This window comes from Amphibalanus amphitrite, unplaced genomic scaffold, assembly GCF_019059575.1.
Source record: "Amphibalanus amphitrite isolate SeventyFive unplaced genomic scaffold, NRLGWU_Aamphi_draft 000405F_arrow, whole genome shotgun sequence".
NCBI classification, from domain to species: Eukaryota; Metazoa; Arthropoda; class Thecostraca; order Balanomorpha; family Balanidae; genus Amphibalanus; species Amphibalanus amphitrite.
This window is the reverse complement of record NW_024881899.1, coordinates 388,443-407,093: the sequence shown is the minus strand read 5'-3', so window position 1 is coordinate 407,093 and position 18,651 is coordinate 388,443. Positions and strand designations below refer to the sequence as shown.

At 53.7% G+C, this 18,651-nt stretch overlaps 1 protein-coding gene across 4 annotated transcripts in view; it reads left to right on the top strand.

Moving 5' to 3' along the window:
* The window catches only part of LOC122390687 (alpha-catulin-like), a 78,030-nt gene that overhangs the window by 42,034 nt on the left and 17,345 nt on the right, over positions 1-18,651 (top strand). For all 4 annotated transcript variants that reach the window (XM_043383860.1, XM_043383859.1, XM_043383862.1 and 1 more), the window contains exon 7: positions 1,489-1,612. In XM_043383860.1, the coding sequence (XP_043239795.1) occupies positions 1,489-1,612 (124 nt within the window). The remainder of the gene's footprint in view (positions 1-1,488; positions 1,613-18,651) is intronic.

Sequence of the window (18,651 nt, the reverse complement as noted above, 5' to 3'; positions counted from 1 at the left end):
ATTACTGAGGTAATTGAGATAATTGAAATTAGATTGGCTGGTGCCTGTTAGATTAGCCAATCGAAGTACCTACTTGGTGCAAAAAAAAGAACACAGCCTTGAATAGTGGTAGTTGCTCATTGATTCAAGCAACCGACAAGAAGTACCTATACCCATTTTTCATAAAATTTTATTGGTCTCCATTGGATTAAAATGCATTTACAAATGCTACAAAATTTTATCATTTTCATTTAGAATGAACACCAAAATTGTTCATCTCCCAGCATTTAGCGAACTATCATTTCTGTAACCGAAGCCGTGGATCGTTACCGCCCTATTGACCCTGTCTGGCCAGCCGCCACAAAACAGCTCTCTGTCAGCCGGGGCCGCTCCGATCGGCGGCTGTGCTCGGAGCCTTGTGTAACCACCGACCCCCCCCCCCCCCCCACTGCCCTACCCCGGGTCACCAAACAAGGCAATCGGTCAGAGCGGTCCGGCCGGCCACTGGCCATCGCCGGCGCGCCGGTCAGACTAAATATGAGCTGTTGTTGTGCCTGGTCGGAGTGATTTAGGGCCCGATATGGCCGGGCGTGGTCCGACCGAAAATTGATTTCGTGTGCGTCTGCAGCGAACGCCGGAGGCCGCATCTCAATTCTCAATTCCGCGCGCAGAGGGGCTGGCGAGTGCGGCTGTATTTGGCATTCAGGCCAGTCAGCTGATCGTCAACAGCTGCCTCTGGACGGAGGGCTCGATTGCAGCCCGTTTGATGTTTGGCGTTTGTAAACATTCATATTGAAGCTCATCAGTCGTCATTGATACAAACTGGAGCGTTAGACGAGCAACAACGACGAGCTCTGGTATAGCGATATAGGTATAAGGAGGTATGAAAATACTCGAAATATGCATCCAAATAATCGTTAAGGCATCCAATTGAGATAAAACAATCACTAAACATTTGAGTATGTTTGCATTTTTTTATAAAATGTTACATGGCAATGTGCCATGAACAAACCGTTTATTTTGCTCTGCTGTGAAAAAAAAACCATCGTTGTTATTTGCAGTCCTCAGATTCTTAATAGTTTTCAGTTGCGATTTCTTCAGTCGTGATCAGTTGCCGTGCGGGCCCGTGCGGCTCAGTTTGCTCGCTCCCGAGTGGACTCGGCTGGCTGTGCTGCAGGTAGGCTGTGCCGCAATACCCAACTGTACTGCGGGACAGCCTAACCGGACTCGCCAGCGGCCAGCCCCGATGAGGCGAGGATGAAATCGGAGCGAAACAAGAGGATTCTTTCGAGACGGAATTTGCTACTTGTTGTCAAATTATTTGTTTAGTGGCAAATTAATGGTTATATTCGTGTCTATCCTTTATTATTTGGGTTATGGCTTATGTATTTCCCTCATGCATTCTACGGCTCATACGATTACCTATGTAATATTTATCTAGCCTCATATATAGGTTCTTGATGCATATTGTCGACCAGGCTGGTAAAATGGTGCTGTCTCTTTTTTCAGATGGCATTTTGGACACGGTGGTTAGTTCTCAGAACGGCCACCAGGCGGCGGCCGCCAGCCGTCTGGACGGGCCGGCCACTGAAGACTGGGATGCCAACCACACGCTCACGCGCGCCATTCAAAGGTCAGTCCACGAACCGTCTGACTGCTGACCAGTGACATCTCGCAGCAGACGCAGAGCCAAGGTCATTGCTGCACGCTGCCAGATCTGCATTAACATCAGTTTTATTGTGACATAATTAGTAGCTATGAATTTGTTTGAGGGCTGTGGTAACAGGCGTTAGATAGAGCCGTCTTTTGTTATGGTCACGTCTGGTAGACATCGATCGGCAAGGTGAACGCCCTTTCTTTTCCTCATCCGGCGCCATCAGAAGGCCGTCCCTTTTCGTGCTGAGCCGCCAGGCGCCATTCCTTTTGTCTTAGCGCGACCGCCGACAGAGATCCAGCCACGGACGACGATGGCTTTCCGCGGATCTCGAGCGTTCCGTGGTGGCATTTCTGGGACCACTGGCACCGGCTATCGGGCACGGGCAGACGCCGTAGCTCAGACGGGCAGCAGACCGGCCGGCCAGGTCGGCCCAGTGACCGTCCGATGGCTAAATGGGAATTTCCGGATTGTGCAATGACGAATGTTTAAATGTGGCCGAGCCGAAGTTAGCTCGGTCCAATTTTGTTTTCTATAAACTGATCAGTGAGCACGATTACTGGAGATAAATGGGACTTAGGATCTCATTATTGACAATAAAGTAGGAAGAGTACGAACGACGAATGTGTACAGTCGTGTACAGGTTGATGGTCCCCTACTCTTTATCCACCGGGTTCCTATGGCTCAGCATTGGCAGCAGTCGCCTGGTACCGGTAGGCTGTGCCGCATGACCCGAGAGTGAAGCGGCACAGCCTACCCACACTGTATGACACCGGCTCGGGTCGCCTGGTAGAGCGATTTGACCGGACGCTGCGTTACACCGGCTGGGGGGAGGGGGGTGGGTAAAGGTCAGGCCTGTCTATTTAGCTCGGCTCTGTGGATGAGGCGGGCTGGAGTGTGGTGTGGGGCGGGGGTGATGTGGGGAGAGAGTGAGCGGACCTGGGGCTGGGTGTGTGTGGTCACTTGTCGCATAGAACCGATCGTAATCCACCCTCTAAAAATTCGCTTTAGAGATATTCACAAAACCCAGGGGGGTTCAAACACCCATCTCCAAAGTGGGGTGCGGAAGGACAGGTAAGGGTCCATACTAGAGTTGCAAAATTTCCCTACCGCACTACCGGCATGCCGGTAATTTTTCACTACCGCAGGTTTATACGTGGTATCTGGCATGTCTTGCCGGTAGCATGCCGGTATTTTTGATTTTGTGCAAAAAAAAATTATCAGCAAACGATTCAAACTTTGGACACTAAGAGGCTCTCAAATTGTAGTAACAGCAATATTAGCCACTGCAAGATACATTTTGTGGTAGAAGTCAATTGCTAAGTGAAGGGGTCGTACCACACATGGACCTCAGCATTTCACACAATTCACAGGCTTGGTTATAATTAGAATTGTCAAGAATCTACTGTGGTCTATAAAAGGAAGAATACTCATTCATGTTGCAAAATGCAAAAGCACGATTAACTAGTAAGTCTAATGGTAGGTAATACGTATAACACAATAGAATAAATAAATGTTCATGACAACATTCCCTCGGGGAAGAGGCAGAATCAAAACACCAAAAAACACAATGTTTGGAAACTGGCCTTGAGTTGGAGTCCTGAGATCATGAGATGTGGTCTGAGAAACTCTACAAAGAATTTGACACTGAAAATCCAGCTGAAAAGGCAGGTGTTAGGTAGCCCTGAGCCTGACTTTGGTCCCATACACTGGCGGTCGCAGCCGCTAGCAAAAGGGGGGGCCAAAGTCACGCTCGCGGGACATAACATTTTCCGTCACCGGGAGGGGGGGGGGGTGATCGGCTAATTTTTTACGTCCACGAGGCGCCGCACAGTTGGCATTACTTATGCTTCATCCATCTCATTCTTGCGTGAAATCTTTGAGCTCAATTTAAGGCAAAATCACCAGTTCCATTTACCGTCTCACGGTGTGCCCACCGGTCGGGCCGCTGCACCGTCCATGACGACGGATCGGTGAAGCATAGGTATACTGGAAGGTCAGGCACGCGGATTCATGACCTTACCACTATAAAACAATTCGGAAAAGTACAGATACATCTTGCTAAAAAGTACAGATACCTCTTGCTTTGAACAAGCATGTGAAACCCAGAGAGCATTTTTAGACTATGACATTTACTCATATAGGTACCTAGTTGTGTGGCGGCGGGAGAGAGTAGGTACACCGGCCTCTGGAGACCCCCACAGGTTCCGAGCTTTCAGAATTGGCATCTGAGGGCCGCGCGCGACTCCTGCGGGGCTTCGCAACGGCTCTGTTGGGGCTCACTCAACCTGCCTAGTCCTACTGCTAAAAAGACTGGCCCTGAGCCCTAAGGACTTCATCAGTCTCTGCCAGCCCCAGGACCCACACCGGCTCATGGGGTCCCGACCTCGAAATATGAGGGAATCAGCGCGGGACCATCAGGACGTAAAGCAATCTCGATCAGGACCAACGTAAGGCTGTGCCGGAGACTGCGTGAGCCCTCTGATCTTCAGAAACCCACCCATGTATGTTTTCATGTAGAGGCTAGTTTAGGGCCCTCAGAGACCAGTACAGGGCCTGCAAACTACAAAGGCCAGTAGTTTGAGACCATCAGAGACCGAGTTGGGCTCTCAGAAGCTAATGTGGGTCCTTACTCATTACAGGCCAGCATGGGCCCTCAGAGGTCAGCGTGGGGCCCTTAAAGACCGGCATGAGCCGTCGTTGGACCCCAGAGGCCAGCAGAGGGCCCTCAAAGGCCATTGGCCAAGATGGGCCCTCCTCAGAGGCCAATGCAGACCCTTAGAGGCCGGCATCGGGTCTTCAGCAGCCAGTGCGGGGCCCTTATTGGCACCTAAAGGTTCGTCTTGGGACACCAGAGACAGAAATAAGGCCACCGGAGACCGGTGTGAGACCCTCAGACGCCGGTTGGGACCACTGAGGCCGGTTAGGGGCCCTCATAGGCCAGATGTGGGGCCTCAGAGGTTGATGTAGGCTCTTAGCGGTCAACGTAGGCGCTTGACCGCCACTGAAGTTCCCTCAGAGGTCAGTGTAGGACGTTCAAAGACCGGTGTGGAAGCTATATTAATAGCTGGGCGTGGGTTTTTTAGCCTCGTGACGATCGAATAATTGCCAGGGCCCCATACACCTATATGGGGGCCCATTGGTTGTTTGAGGGGGGGGAAATGATATGATGGCCCCCTTTATTGACCTTTGGGGGCATGGCCCTGATGCCCCCCCCCCCCGGCCCCCGCGACCGCCACTGTGTACACATTACACACATGCCTCTGAGATTACATACTAGCTCATGCAAACTCTATGCAGGCCCCGGAGGTCCCACGCTAATCCTTAAGAAACCAAGCCGGCATACGGCGTCACCACCGGGCTTCTGAGGTGCACAGCACCAACCCATGAGGTCTTACTTTAGTGTCTTGGAGCCAATCTCCTTTAGCAGGGCCCACCCGCCACTGCCGAAGAGGGTCTCAGACTCTCATGCCAGCCATTGCTGAATGCTGGGCCTACGAGAGCCTCAAGTAAACCCACGCTGATATTCCATATAAGATCCGGCCATACTCGTGAACCGGTGCCAGCGACGCTGACCGCCAAATTGACAGAATGCGAAACTGAGCCCACTCATGAGTGAAATTTACGTCCTTTGATGGCGCAAGAAAGAAAATGAAACATACGAAAAGCTTTTCTAGGACTTTTGTTCGATCTGAAAGGTGGGGCCAAAAGATAGTATGGCCCCACCTTTCAGCACCAAAGGGGGGGCCATGGCCCCCGTGCCCCCCCCCCTGCGACCGCCAGTGGTCCCATAATTAAATGAAAATGGATTTGAACTGGCATATTGTCTTATCTTTACAAGAAAACACATCATGCAGGCGAAATTGACAGAAAGTGGCGCAAATAATGGGGCTTTGCGCAATAAGCAGTACCAGGTTCTGCCGCCAGATGTCTCACGAGTCGATTCAGACACGGCGCGCGGCGCGAGGGCCGCTTGCTGAGTTATTATTGCGGTGGAGATGCGCGGATCTCCGAAAGTTTTTACAATTATTTACTGGTTTCCTTTAAAAAACGGTCGTCATTGTGGATTAAGACTACAAGATATGGTATATGATGCCTGCACTGAAAAAAGGAGGGACAAAATGACCGAGTAGGTACCCGTGCCGTCGATGAGCTTAAATGATCCGTCGAATGATTTCAACCTGACAAAATCATTCGACATGTTGGTGTTTTTTTTATACAATAAACATAAACGTAGACAACATAAACATTTTGTCTAAGCAAATCATCATGGGCGAATTCGAGGGACGAGTCATGGCAAAAGTTGGCCCTGAAACTGGACTGTGGTCTGTGGACCATGCACAGTGGACGTGCGCATGGGCAGAATGCAACCCTGACAATACCAAGCAGGGGTGCGGAGCCGGAGCCGGAGCTGGAGCCGGAGCCGCCGGAGCCGGCATATTTTGCCCGGAGCCGGAGCCGGAGCCGTGAAACAGCATACCCCGGAGCCGGAGCCGGAGCCGTCAAAAAAGGGGGCGACTCCGGCTCTTTTTTAAGAGAAAAAAAAAATTGACCTAGTTCGGTTTGACAGTACAAGGCAGTAAAATGTGTGGTATTCAAAATAGCCTTGTCATGCAAATACAGAAGCAACGTGCACCAATCCAACCGCCTTTTTTCTTCCACCCGTATTTAATTAATCGCATAGGGGATGTACTGAGTAGGAGCCGGAGCCGTAGCCGGAGCCGGAGTCGGCGGAGCCGGGCCATTTTACTCGGAGCCGGAGCCGGAGCCGCCATATGACATTTTACTCGGAGCCGGAGCCGATTTTTTCTCCGGAGTCGGAGCCGGAGCCGTCTGAAATTTCCACGGCTCCGCATCCCTGCTTCTAAGTATTGAACACCGTGCTTCGCGCCAGGTTTCTCCATACGCCACCCCATCTCAGCCTTGGAGAACACCAAATCTGACGGAGCTGAGGATCAATGATAACCGCATAATGACTAATGCCTGCTTCTGAGGCCAACACATAAACTTCTAGCCATTTTCACGGAAAAGTTTCTTTTTTAATAATTTTTGACACAATGAAAGGCACAACTTTGCTTTTGCCAGCGACGTATTACGCTCTACCGACTTTCTAGATCAATGGGATCGTGAGTTATTGACGAACAACTCTTGTGACCAAAGTGACGTTAAAAATTACGTAACGAAAGGTCGACAATGCAAAAGTGAAGTATATGACCTTGCAAAGAGTGCATGAAATCACAATGCCATGTGATTGAAATAGTTTTAGATTATTCCCGGTACCAGACTAATAACAGTATCCATATTTTCCCATTAGCTTACCTATGAAGTAAGCTAATGGGGTCACGTGAGGTCATGTGCCCGACCTGACCTCATGCAACCTCTAGAAAACATTTGGCATGTGCAAATGTGAGACATCCGGAAAATAGTACGTCCTATAGGTTTCATTATTCTCCCTGTGAAAATTCCTCTGGAACTGAGGCGTTGCGAAGTTGCGACATCTGAGGACCATGCAGAGATTCACTTATGACGTCATAGTTCAGTCAACTGACCTAGCCTCGAAATGCGGTCGTTGTCACAAGATCCGCCTTGAATGAAAGGTCAGGGATGTCAAGTTTCAGTTCTCTATCGCCGGTGTGTTTCGATCTATCGCAGGAAAACCTATGGGGAGGGAGCCGCACCCGCCCCTCTCGGCCGGAGAGGCACAAAATAAGCGTCTCAAAGCCTGAAAGCAAGCAAAATACCCCAAAACTTATCCAAATCGCTATGTTCTTAGCTCCGTCCGCCTGTAAATCACGTAAAACGCATCCAATGCGTCGGCCGCCATAGCCACTACCGAGGCCGGCGTGTCCGGTTCGCTCGTGCTGCCACCTGTCGGCCGGGCTACATTGAGATATCCCCATTAGACAACCAAGGATTTACTTTTAAGATTCTCTCTCCCCTAATGAATGAATGTAATCTGATGACGTAATATTTATTCATATAGGTACCCTTTTGGTTGAACAACTGTAAAAAATGAATTTCTTTGGAGTGAATTACACTACAGTGTTGATTTCATTATAATTTAATATTGTGTTGGATAATTTTTATCAATATAATCATTCACGAGCCAGTGGTTTGCAGTCGTTTAACATTTTTTTGCAGCGTTTTAATCAGCTGGTTAAAAGCCTCTATTATGGCGCATCTGTTTCGAAATCAATAACTTTGTGTTTGTTCCCGATTGAGGTTGGAGAGGATGGAAGATATCGTTTTTATACATATTATTTGGTGACTATTCTCAGGACCAGTGAGTTATTAACACATTTTTTACATGATTCGTATCTTATTCACAAACCGGCAAGCCATAGTGGATAGGAAAAAGTAGATGTTGATCTCGCTTCCTCAGTTAGGACTTAGGAGGATGGCCGAATCTGTACTTGTTTACCTATGTTTTGACTATCTAGATTTTAAACATTTGGCTGGTGCCTGCAACATTTTAGGAGAATATGGAAAAGTAGAACACCTTTGAAATGTAAATGTGATTACTGCTCACTGTCCAGTCTTCAAAAACACATTTCAGTAATTCAAGTCCTTTTTGTCCTCACCTTTTTGATGAATGTAATAGTTTTTTGTAGGCAATACTTCTTTTAGATAGGCATGCGCGCCATTTCGATATTCTGTATTCGGAATTCAGTGAATGTTGGACATATCTAGTCCTGCGGACGAGACAGAAACAATGTTACAGAGGGAAGGCACTGCATACATGTCTATCTCCCCCCAGTCTTTGCCGGCCGGGAACAAAGACTTACATAGATTGGCATAGATTGAAGGGTGCCGTAACGAAACGACGCCGAAAGGCCAAACGACGGGTCGCATTCACGGGAGCGCGAACAAACAAATAGCCCAGGGGGCAACAAAACACAGCTTCTAGGCAACCAGAACGAGTGGACCGGCTGGAAAACGAGCCGGGACAACGATCAAACACTAAACGCGGAACATATCCGAACATCGCAAACAACTGCCGAGTTTGACAATGATAGGGAGTCAGTGGCACAGTCAGCGCGTGAAATTGGGGTCGCGATAGCGGATCGGCATTTGGCGCGGGCGATCACTGCGACGGGGACGGTCGGGTTCAGTATCTCTCAGCGGCTGCGAGCCTGGCGCGGCAGGGGGCGGCATGGCCGGCGGCGACGGCGTGGCATGACCGGGCGACAACGCATGCGGGGACACGCGATGTGGTGGTGAAGTCGACATGGACGGTGACGGCGTCACACACTGTGGGGACACAAGGGGCGGCGACGCATCTCGCTCGCGCGGGGATAACACCACAGGCGGCGATGGCGCGGGTGGACGCGGTGTCGGGGGCCTGCCACGGGGCGCCCGCGGCGGCGTCGCCGGCATCTGGCCGACCACTGGAGTCGGAGAGCCGGGGGGTTGCGCCGCAGGTGGAGAAGTGGGTGGCGTCAGTCCAGAGTTCGCGTGCGACTGTGACACGCGTGTTGGATGTCGGCGGAAGTCGTCGAGCAGTTCGTCCATTCGGGTGTGCTGACGACGAGCCGGAACAACCGGAGTGTATTTGCGCAGGAACTGCCTGTTGCGCAATGTCATTCGGCCGCTGCCGTCGACCCGGACCATGTACTGGTTATGTTGTCGCACCTCCACGACGCGGCCAGTTTTGTCCCACTTCCTGGGATATCTTCCGATTTGGTTTTGGAGGCGGACGGCATCACCGACGGTCAGTGGAGGTAGTCGCCTCGTATGTGCGGACCAGCGTTCGTGGTCCCGCATGTGGCGGTTCCGGAGTGCCTCCTCACGAGCACTCAGGGTTTCGCGCCACGTGGGATGAGGACGGTACTGACCGGGGGGTATCGGGATGAAGTCTCGCACCGGACGACCGAACACGCATTGGGCCGGCGACAGCCCTGTCGTGGGGTCGGGAGTGTTGCGGTAGTTCAGCATGGCGCGCTGGAAGCGTCGCACGTTCAGTTCCCCGTTGTCACCTGTGTTGCCTTCGATCATGCGTTTGACGGTTTTGACGCCAACCTCAGCGCGACAGTTCGCGTGTGGGAATGCCACAGAGGAGCGGCGGTGACGAACACCGTAGTCGGCCAGAAACGCCTGTGTCTCGTGGGCAGTGAACTCCGGCCCGCCATCGCTCGTCAGCTCCTCAGCGATGCCAAATGTGCTGAAGACGCGGTAGAGACAGTCTCGGAGGCCTGCGCTGCCATCTTGTGCTCTCTCAACGATTGGCCAGTTAGAATAACGATCAACGATGACGAGGTACGTACGGCCGCAGTGTGTAAAGTAGTCCGCGCATAGTTGCTGGAACGGGTACTCTGGGTAACTGATGTCCTCAGGTGGGGCCCATGGCTGCGATGGGGCGTTCCGGTTGCACGTGTGGCATCGTTCACGGGCGCGCCGAATAGCTGACGTGATGCCGGGCCAGTACACGCTTACGGCCGCGCGCGCGAGCATCATGCCGATCCCTTGGTGCGCACCGTGGAGACTCTGGAGCACCTCCTCGCGGAGGCTGGGTGGGATGACGATTCGCTGATCATACAGGATGATGCCGTCGCTGGTGTATAGGCCATCACGGAGCGAATGATACTCTCGGAGCTCCTCAGGCATCTCGTGGCGGTGGGCTGGTAGCCCTCCCTCGATCAGTTCGAGAAGTCGCATCATCGACGGATCGCCTGCCGTTGCGTCCCTCACGCGGTCCCAGGTGACAGACCGGATCGTGGTGATGGCGGCTGCCGCTACCTCGCCAGCATCGTCGACGGTGACGTCGTCGGAGAGGCTTATGCCGATGGGAGCGCCGGTTGGGTACCGGGACGCGATGTCGGGAACGCGGTTCTTGACTCCGGGGAGATAGCTGATGTCGAATCTGAACCGGAGGGTCTTTTCCTTGAGATTACGGAGACGGGCGTTGGGCAGGTCGACCAGTGATCGGTCCCCGAAAATCTTCACGAGGGGTTTGTGGTCAACAACGACCGTGAGGTCGCTGCAGCCGAGCACGAAGAAGCGCGTTTTCTCGAGGGCGTCGGCCACTGCCAGCGCCTCGCCCTCGACCGGGGCGTACCGAGATTCAGCGCCGGATGTAAAGCGGCTTCCCACCAGCGTGGTCTTCCAGCCCTCAGCGCAGCAGAGTGGTGACCGACCGGCGCATGTGCAGTATTTCTGGAGTAACCAGAAACCGATACCAGTACGGGACCAGTCGGTGGCCAGGACGGTTGGGCGATCTGTCTCGAAGATCTGGACACCCTTCGTGACCTCCTCGACGATGGTCCGTTTCGACATGTCGAACAGTGCCTGGAGTTCATCCGTCCACGTGAACTTGCCGGGCTTCAGGAGTTCCCGGAACGGCAGCATGGCATCCGCCATGGCGAATGCGTAGGCGACGTGATTGACGACCCCGAACCACGCGCGGACGTCTGTCAGGTTCCTGGGAGTGGGGAACTCGGTGATGCTCTGAAGGAAGGCATGAGACGGGCGGACTGTGTCAGGCGTGATTTCAAACCCAGCGAATTCCGCTGTCTTCTGGGCGAAGACAAACTTCTCGCTGTTCAGCGTGATGCCGGAACGGCCACACATGTCCAGCCATTCCACAGTGCGCCAGAACACCTCCTCGATGCTGTCTCCCCAGAGAAGGGTGTCGTCGATGCATTTCGTGTAGCAGTCGTGTGACAGGTTTGCCGCCATCACGATCTCGTCATAGCGGCGCGTGTACCCGTCACCGCTGGAGATGTAGCCCTGGGGTGCCGCGCAGTAACGGTATCGGCCCCAAGGGGTCAGGAAAGTGGTGAGGTGTCGATCTTCCTCGTGTAGGGGCACCGAATGGTAGCCATTCCAGGCGTCCAGTATCGTCTTGTAGGTCGACCTCGGCACAGACCGGGCTTGGTGGAAGGGACTTGGGGTATGATGCGTCTCTCTTGCGGCGCAGCGGTTCAGGGGCTGAAGGTCGACGCAACGGCGAGGGCTTCCCGACTTCTTGGAGACGACGACCATCCGGTGGCACCAGGTCACCGGCTCACCAATCGGTACGGGCTCGATGACCCCCAGCTGCACGTCGCGATCCAGGGCGGCCTTGACCTCCGTCTGCCAGTGCAGTGGTACTGGGATAGCCTTGTGGTGGGCCACTGGCTCGGCGTCAGGTCTGAGCATGATGCGCAGGGGTGGACCGTCCATCGGCGTGAGTGGCTGATGTTCACAGGTGTTGAACGTGCTCGCAGAGTAATAGTCGGCCAGCCACTGACGCAGGGCGTCGACGTTGCTCTCCGTTGCCGGCATAGGTAGCTCTGTTGGCTTAGGCGGAGGCGTCTGACGGCGAGGACAGGAACATGCGTTGTACTCGTCGATGCCGATCCCATCCGCGGAGATAGACGCGAGCCCGACAGCGGGGAAAGCGGCGTCGATCATGCCGAGGTCACGACAGGCATCTCGACTGAGGTACATGGTGTCGCAGTTCGGCGTGATGTACACGAACTGTCGAGTCTCCCGCCGAATGCCGTCGCGGTGGCCGGATATACGTAGGATCAACGCTCCGCGGATGTCGATGGGATCGCCGTTTGCTGCGTGCATCCTCAGGGACGTCGGGACGAGGTCAGCCTCCGTGACGCCAAGGCGTCGCATGAGAGAGATGCCCGCCAGACAGCTCTGACAGCCTGTGTCGGCGATGACTTCCTGAGTGATGGTGGCCTGGCTGACCGTGCACTGGAGGCCCAGGGCGCCGTAATCGGCCGGTTGGAGCGAGAGGTCCAGTTTAATCGACGGCTGGGGCTGGCTGGGTTGCTGACACCAGCTCTGGGTGATGTCGTCGTACATGTGGTGCCGCATGGCTGCGGCGGTGCATGAAGCTACCGTGTCGTGCGTTGAGTCTCTGAGGCTACAGAGAGCGTCACTGGGAGCGTCATCATCGCCCTCCGGATGTGTAGTCGCGATACCGGCTGCCTGTCGCTGCAGGCAGGCCTCGGTGAAGTGGCCCCGGCGTCTGCAATGACGGCACTGGCTGCGGTAGGCGGGACAGGATTTAGCGCGAACCGCGACAGAGGCTTTTACGCCATGACCTGTCCGACGACAATATTGGCAGACGTCGGCCGGTCCTGCGACTGAACTCTGTTGACGGCCAGCATCGCCAGCTGATACTCGCCGCTCCTGCTCGCCGATGCTCGCTTTCGCTCGCCGGTACTGGCTGCGGGCGGCGGCCACACCTTGAGACTGACCCAGCGTCTGAGCGGATCGCTTACCAGCCTCTTTTGCTTCGACGAAACGAATGGTCTCTTCCAGGGGGATCGGTGTCTGGCCTTGGGCGAGGAGGTCCAGTTGAATATCCCTGTCCGCTAGCCCCCTGGCGAGCGTATCGCGTGTGACTTCATCCTGGTAGCTGACGACCCGTCCGCATTCGCAGGTGACGTGAAACTTACAGACAGCCGCCTGCCCGCGAAGACGAGCGGCGAACGCCCTGACCGGCTCTTCGTGCTCCTGCGTCATGTTGTGGAGCTGGACGCGAGCCACTGCGAGGTTTTCCTCGCGGACGGCGAGACTTCGCATTGCGGCCAAGACAGTCTGTTCGTCCTTGGATGAGAGGGAGCCCCCCGAGAATCTGGTGAGGTCCCTGCGGAGGCCTTCGTCGCAGCATTCAAGCAGCTGGATGACGCAGTCTGTATCGGTGAGTCCGGTGGCTTTCTTGTACTCCGTCCATCGGCTGGTGAAATACTCCCAGTCCTCGCTGGATCCGGCAGCTGTCACGCGCGGTCTGGTGACCTTTTCGGCAGTAATGCTCACTGTAGGCCGGGTATGGGCCTCGGACTGGTGCATTTGAAGAAGTTGTACGACCACGATAGGTGCGGTATCTGCAGCGACGACGTATTCACAGCCGCTGAATGGGCAGGCTGTTGCCATGGTTCGAGGCTCGGGTTTCGACGTTATGCTTGATTGCAAATTAAGATATGTCCAACATAGATAGGCATGCGCGCCATTTCGATATTCTGTATTCGGAATTCAGTGAATGTTGGACATATCTAGTCCTGCGGACGAGACAGAAACAATGTTACAGAGGGAAGGCACTGCATACATGTCTACTTTGATTACAGGTGATATTTTAACAGTTATACCTAGACTGGAATTGAGTCTCAAAATTGTGGGTATTTGTGGGGCCAACAGACAAAATCAGCCTGCTGGTATTTGTGGTTGGACACAGGGGCGGATCCAAGGGGGGGGGGGGGTCACATGGGTCATGGCCCCCCCCCCTTGAGGCCCGGGGGCCCAAAGACCTGCCAGGGGCACCACCGGCCTATCAGGGGAATCACAGTCCTGACAGGGGCACCACAGGACCGCCAGGGGCACCACAGGCCTAGCAGGGACACCACGGGCCTGGTGCCCCTGGGCCCTGACAGGACTGTAACGCCCCTGACAAGCCTGAAGTGTCCCCGGCAGGCACGTGGTGCCCCTGACAGGCCTGAGGCGTCCCTGCAAGGCCGGTGGTGCCCCTGGCAGGCCTGTGGTGTCCATGGCAGGCCTGTGGTGCCATTGCTAGGCCTCTGGTGCCCCTGACAGGCTTGTAATGCCCCTGGAAGGACTGTGGTGCCCCTGGGCCCTGACAAGCCTGAGGTGCCCCTGACAGGCCAGTGGTGCCCTTGCTAGGCCTGTGGTGCCCCTGGCAGGCCTCTGGTGCCCCTGACAGGCTTGCGGTGCCCTTGGAAGGACTGTGGTGTCCCTGGGCCCTGACAAGCCTGAGGTGCCCCTGACAGGCCCGTGGTGCCCTTGTTAGGCCTGTGGTGCCCCTGGCAGGCCTCTGGTGCCCTTGCTAGGCCACTGGTACCCCTGCGCCTGGAGAGGACTGGTGCCCCTGAAAAGTCTGAAGTGCCCCTCGGCAGGCCCGTGGTGCCCCTGACAGGCCCAAGGTGCCCCTGCGAGGTCGGTGGTGCCGCTGGCAGACCTCTGGTGCCTCTGGCAGGTCTGTGGTGCCCCTGGCAGGTCTGTGGCGCCCCTGGCAGACCTGTGTTGACTGGTGCCCCTGCTAGGTCGCTGGTGCCCCTCACAGACCTGTGGCGCCCCTGGGCCTTGACAAGCCTGAGATGCATGGCTATGACAGGCTCGTGGTGCCCCTGATAGACCAGTGGTGCCCTTGCTAGGCCTGTAGTGCCCCTGGCAGGCCTCTGGTGCCCCTGCTACCCCTGCGCCCGGAGAGGACTATGGTGCCCCTGAAAAGCCTGAAGTGCCTCTCGACAGGCCCGTGGTGCCCCTGGGCCCTGACAGGCCCAAGTTACCCCTGCGAGGTCGGTGGTGCTCCTGGCAGGCCTCTGGTGCCCCTGGCAGGTCTGTGGTGCCCCCGGCAGGCCTGTGTTGACTGGTGCCCCTGCTAGGCCGCTGGTGCCCCTCACAGGCCTGCGGTGCCCCTGGAAGGACTGTGGTGCCCCTGCCCCTAGGGGTGCTCATGGACCCAACAGGCCCGTTGTGCCCCTGACAGGCCTGTCGTGTATACTTGCTAGACCTGTGGTGCCCCTGCTTCCTGGCAGGCCTGTGGTGCCCCTGGCGGGCCTGTGGCGCCCCTACAAGGCCGTAGGTGCCCCTGACAGGTTTGTGGTGTCCCTGGAAGGACTTTGGTGCCCCTGACAAGCCTGAAGTGTCAAGGACAGACCCTTTAGACGCCAGGGTCAAGTTCGTCGGACTGACAACGATTTGCTTACCTGATAACGTTCCTGGTAAGTACTCACTACTCAGCGTCCACAACATATATATGTTACAGGCAAAGTGAAAACTCGGGCATTTTGCAAAATGCCTAGGCAATTTGCAAAATGCCTGACCGGCCAGGCATTTTGCAAAATGCCCAGGCAGTTTGCAAACTGCCTGACCCACCAGGCATTTTGCAAACTGCCTGAAATATTTTCCCAGGCATTTTGCAAAATGCCTGACATCAAACTCGCACTAGCGACGATGTAGTCGATGTATAGGTAAACATCATTTGTAACTGCCGCTTACAAAAGTTAATCGCTGTCAATGCGCACCAAGTGAGGGGACACTGCGTTCTCCGGGTAGCGCCGCCGATTTCAGGTCACTGAGCCCCAGCGGCCGTCGGGTGCCGAGCACCGGGCGTGGTTTCGTGGGTAAACATGCGCTCGGTACAATGATTATACTGTTTCTAAGAGCTCTTGGTGGCTTTTTGAAACTACTGTGGGTGGATATTGATCAGAAAAGAATACTCTTCCAAGTTACGAAAATTTGATTGTTACACGTTTAGGTACATAATCAATTGTCTCTGCCGGAACAGTTGCCCACCAGGGCAGAATACCTACTGGACATCGCAGCTTTTATACACACGGCTACAACTCCGTATATACGAAAGGTACGGAGACGGTGGCTCAAGTCCATTCAGCGTTGGCTCCACCTCGACACGCAAGACGTAGGTATACAGGGTCACGAATTTGATACGCCATTGGCGCGGTCTTGTCCCTCCATGCCCCTCCTGAGGGCTGAATGGATGTAATTTGAACGGGTCCGGCACCAGGGCATCTCGACCAGGGCACTCGGCATCTAAATCGGCCATCCCCCGGTATCTGAAGATTTTACACTGAAGCTGAAGCCGCTCAACCTCAGGCTGCAACCCTGACTTACCGTCATCCATAAGTGATGCAGCTGGATTTCGACAAAACCCACCAAACTCGACCATTCAGGACTATAGAGATTCAGACTTTTCAATGATGAGGCCGTGAGGCGATATCAGCCGTTTTCACGACGACCATCTGGTACACATTTGGTTCACATCTGGTGCAGATTAGGTGCATATTTGGCCAAATTAGGTTCAGTGTGTCTCTTAGTAGCTATCAGCTAGGGTTGTACTAATTGCTTATATGCCTCCTTTGTCATATTATCAGACAGCATCATCGGTTAAAACACTGAAATAAATTCATAAAATAAAGATATTTGCTGTAAAAGAGATTAGGTGCAGATTTCGTCAAATTAGGTGCACTCGCCGGATAGCCCGTCGTGAAAACGGCTATTAGAGCTCTTCTTAGTCACTAACCGTCTCGACAAGCAGTTCTGGGCCAACAGCAGCTCAGAGGCGCTGCACCGTCGAGACGGTGAAGCACCCACTGGGCACTGGATATTCTCGTTTGGGACATGATGGGCTACAGAGGCCTATTTGAGCTTCACCAGGTGCCGCGGGTACAGACCATGTGGCCTCTGATAACTTGTCAGCGAGGTGCTGGAGAACACTGACGCAACTACAATGCAATATATTTCGGGACACAAGTACAACATCCCGCAACAATTTCGTGACACCCTGTATTCGTGACCGTGGAATGTGTCACATGTGCCCACAACACATGTGAAATGTGTTGTAGGGTCAGTCGCAGTGGAACGTTTATGATCAACGCCTGTAGTCAACAAAAACGGTGGAATACATATATGGAAACCCAGGCATTTTGCAAAATGCCTGGCGGGTCAGGCATTTTGTAAAATGCCTAGGCAGTTTGCAAAATGCCTGGTGGGTCAGGCAGTTTGCAAACTGCCTGGGTATTTTGCAAAATGCCTGGCGGGTCAGGCATTTTGCAAATTGCCTAGGCATTTTGCAAAATGCCCGAGTTTTCACTTTGCCTGTAACATATACACATAGCACATTCATATATACTTGCTTACAATTGGTAAATGTGGTTGTGGCTAAGAGTTAAGATACTGACTAAAAATAAAAAATAAAAAGAAAAAAACTGAAAATGGGGGCACCACCAAAATGAAGTGGACGAAATCCGTTGAGTTTTTAATTTTGGGTATAGGTAGGGGCACCACTTCGATTCATGACCCTCCCCTTGGAGTTTTCCTGGATCCGCCCCTGGTTGGACAATGGATGGCTGTTGGGTGGGAGGGGTAATGAAACTGCCAAAATGTGGCATCTCTTGCAGGGGTAAGCTAGAATCAAGAATGCGGGTTTTTTAGTATGCCGGTAATTTGGCGTTTTTTTTTTTTTTTTTTGCTTGGGGCGTGGTAGCATGCTGGTATCACAGGAAATTTTTGTGGGGCGGGGCGGTGCCGGTAGCAGCCTTTGGGGAAAACTTTGCAACTCTAGTCCATACGGTCTCCTCACGAATTGCAGCAAAGACAGAAAACAGACCTGTCACCAAATAATCTCTCTGAAAAGTGGACTAATCGCATAGCCTCGGACACAGAAATAAACATCCAGCACGCGAAGCGTCTCGAACCGGGCCTCTCACAACCGGTCAGTTTGACAGTCTAGCACTCCTACGCTGAACTACACCGGATGGTGGCCACGGCCGGGGCAAAGTCTGGCCGGGCGGGCGGTGGGGCCGGGAGGTCGGCAGCAAAGTCAATGAATGTTTTTGTGGTTTCAGATGCCGGTCGCTCTAGCTTGGTGGAATGATGATGGATCATTGGCAAAACTTTCAACGTGGAGTCCCGGTTCGAGCCTCATCGGGGCTCCGGCTACTTTTCCGAGTTAGGATCTGGTTTGATTTTAGTGGTTGCGAGCCATTTATACGGTTTTATATCTACATGTCGATTGTCGATTGATTGATTGATTCATTCATTCGTTCATTTATTACATGTCGACATTTAGCATACGAATTGACATCCAGGATCAATCCGATCAATCTACCATTTTCATAAGCGTATTGCCTAAATATCATGCATATATGTGGCACAAGACCTATGGTTGCCTCGATACCGTGCCAAATCACGTTTTGCACAATGCACAAGTAAATTATATTCGCTGGGTCTTCCGTGCATTGTGCTTAGCAAAAACAGGAATGCAATTGTTAAGCGACGCAAAATGTGCAATGCAGCAAGTGACCACACAACCCGCCCAGCCCCCATGGTCCACCAACACGCCCCACACCACTCCCCAGCCCACGCCAACCACCGAGACGAGCCTCTCTCCCCGCGCTGGTCTGACGTGACAGCTGGTCTACAAAGCGCTCCACCCGGCGCGGCGACCCGAGCCGATGTCAAACGGCGTGGGTAGACTGTGCCGCTTCACTCTCCGGTCATGCGGCACAGCCTACCGGTACCAGGCGGCTGCTGCCAATGCTGAG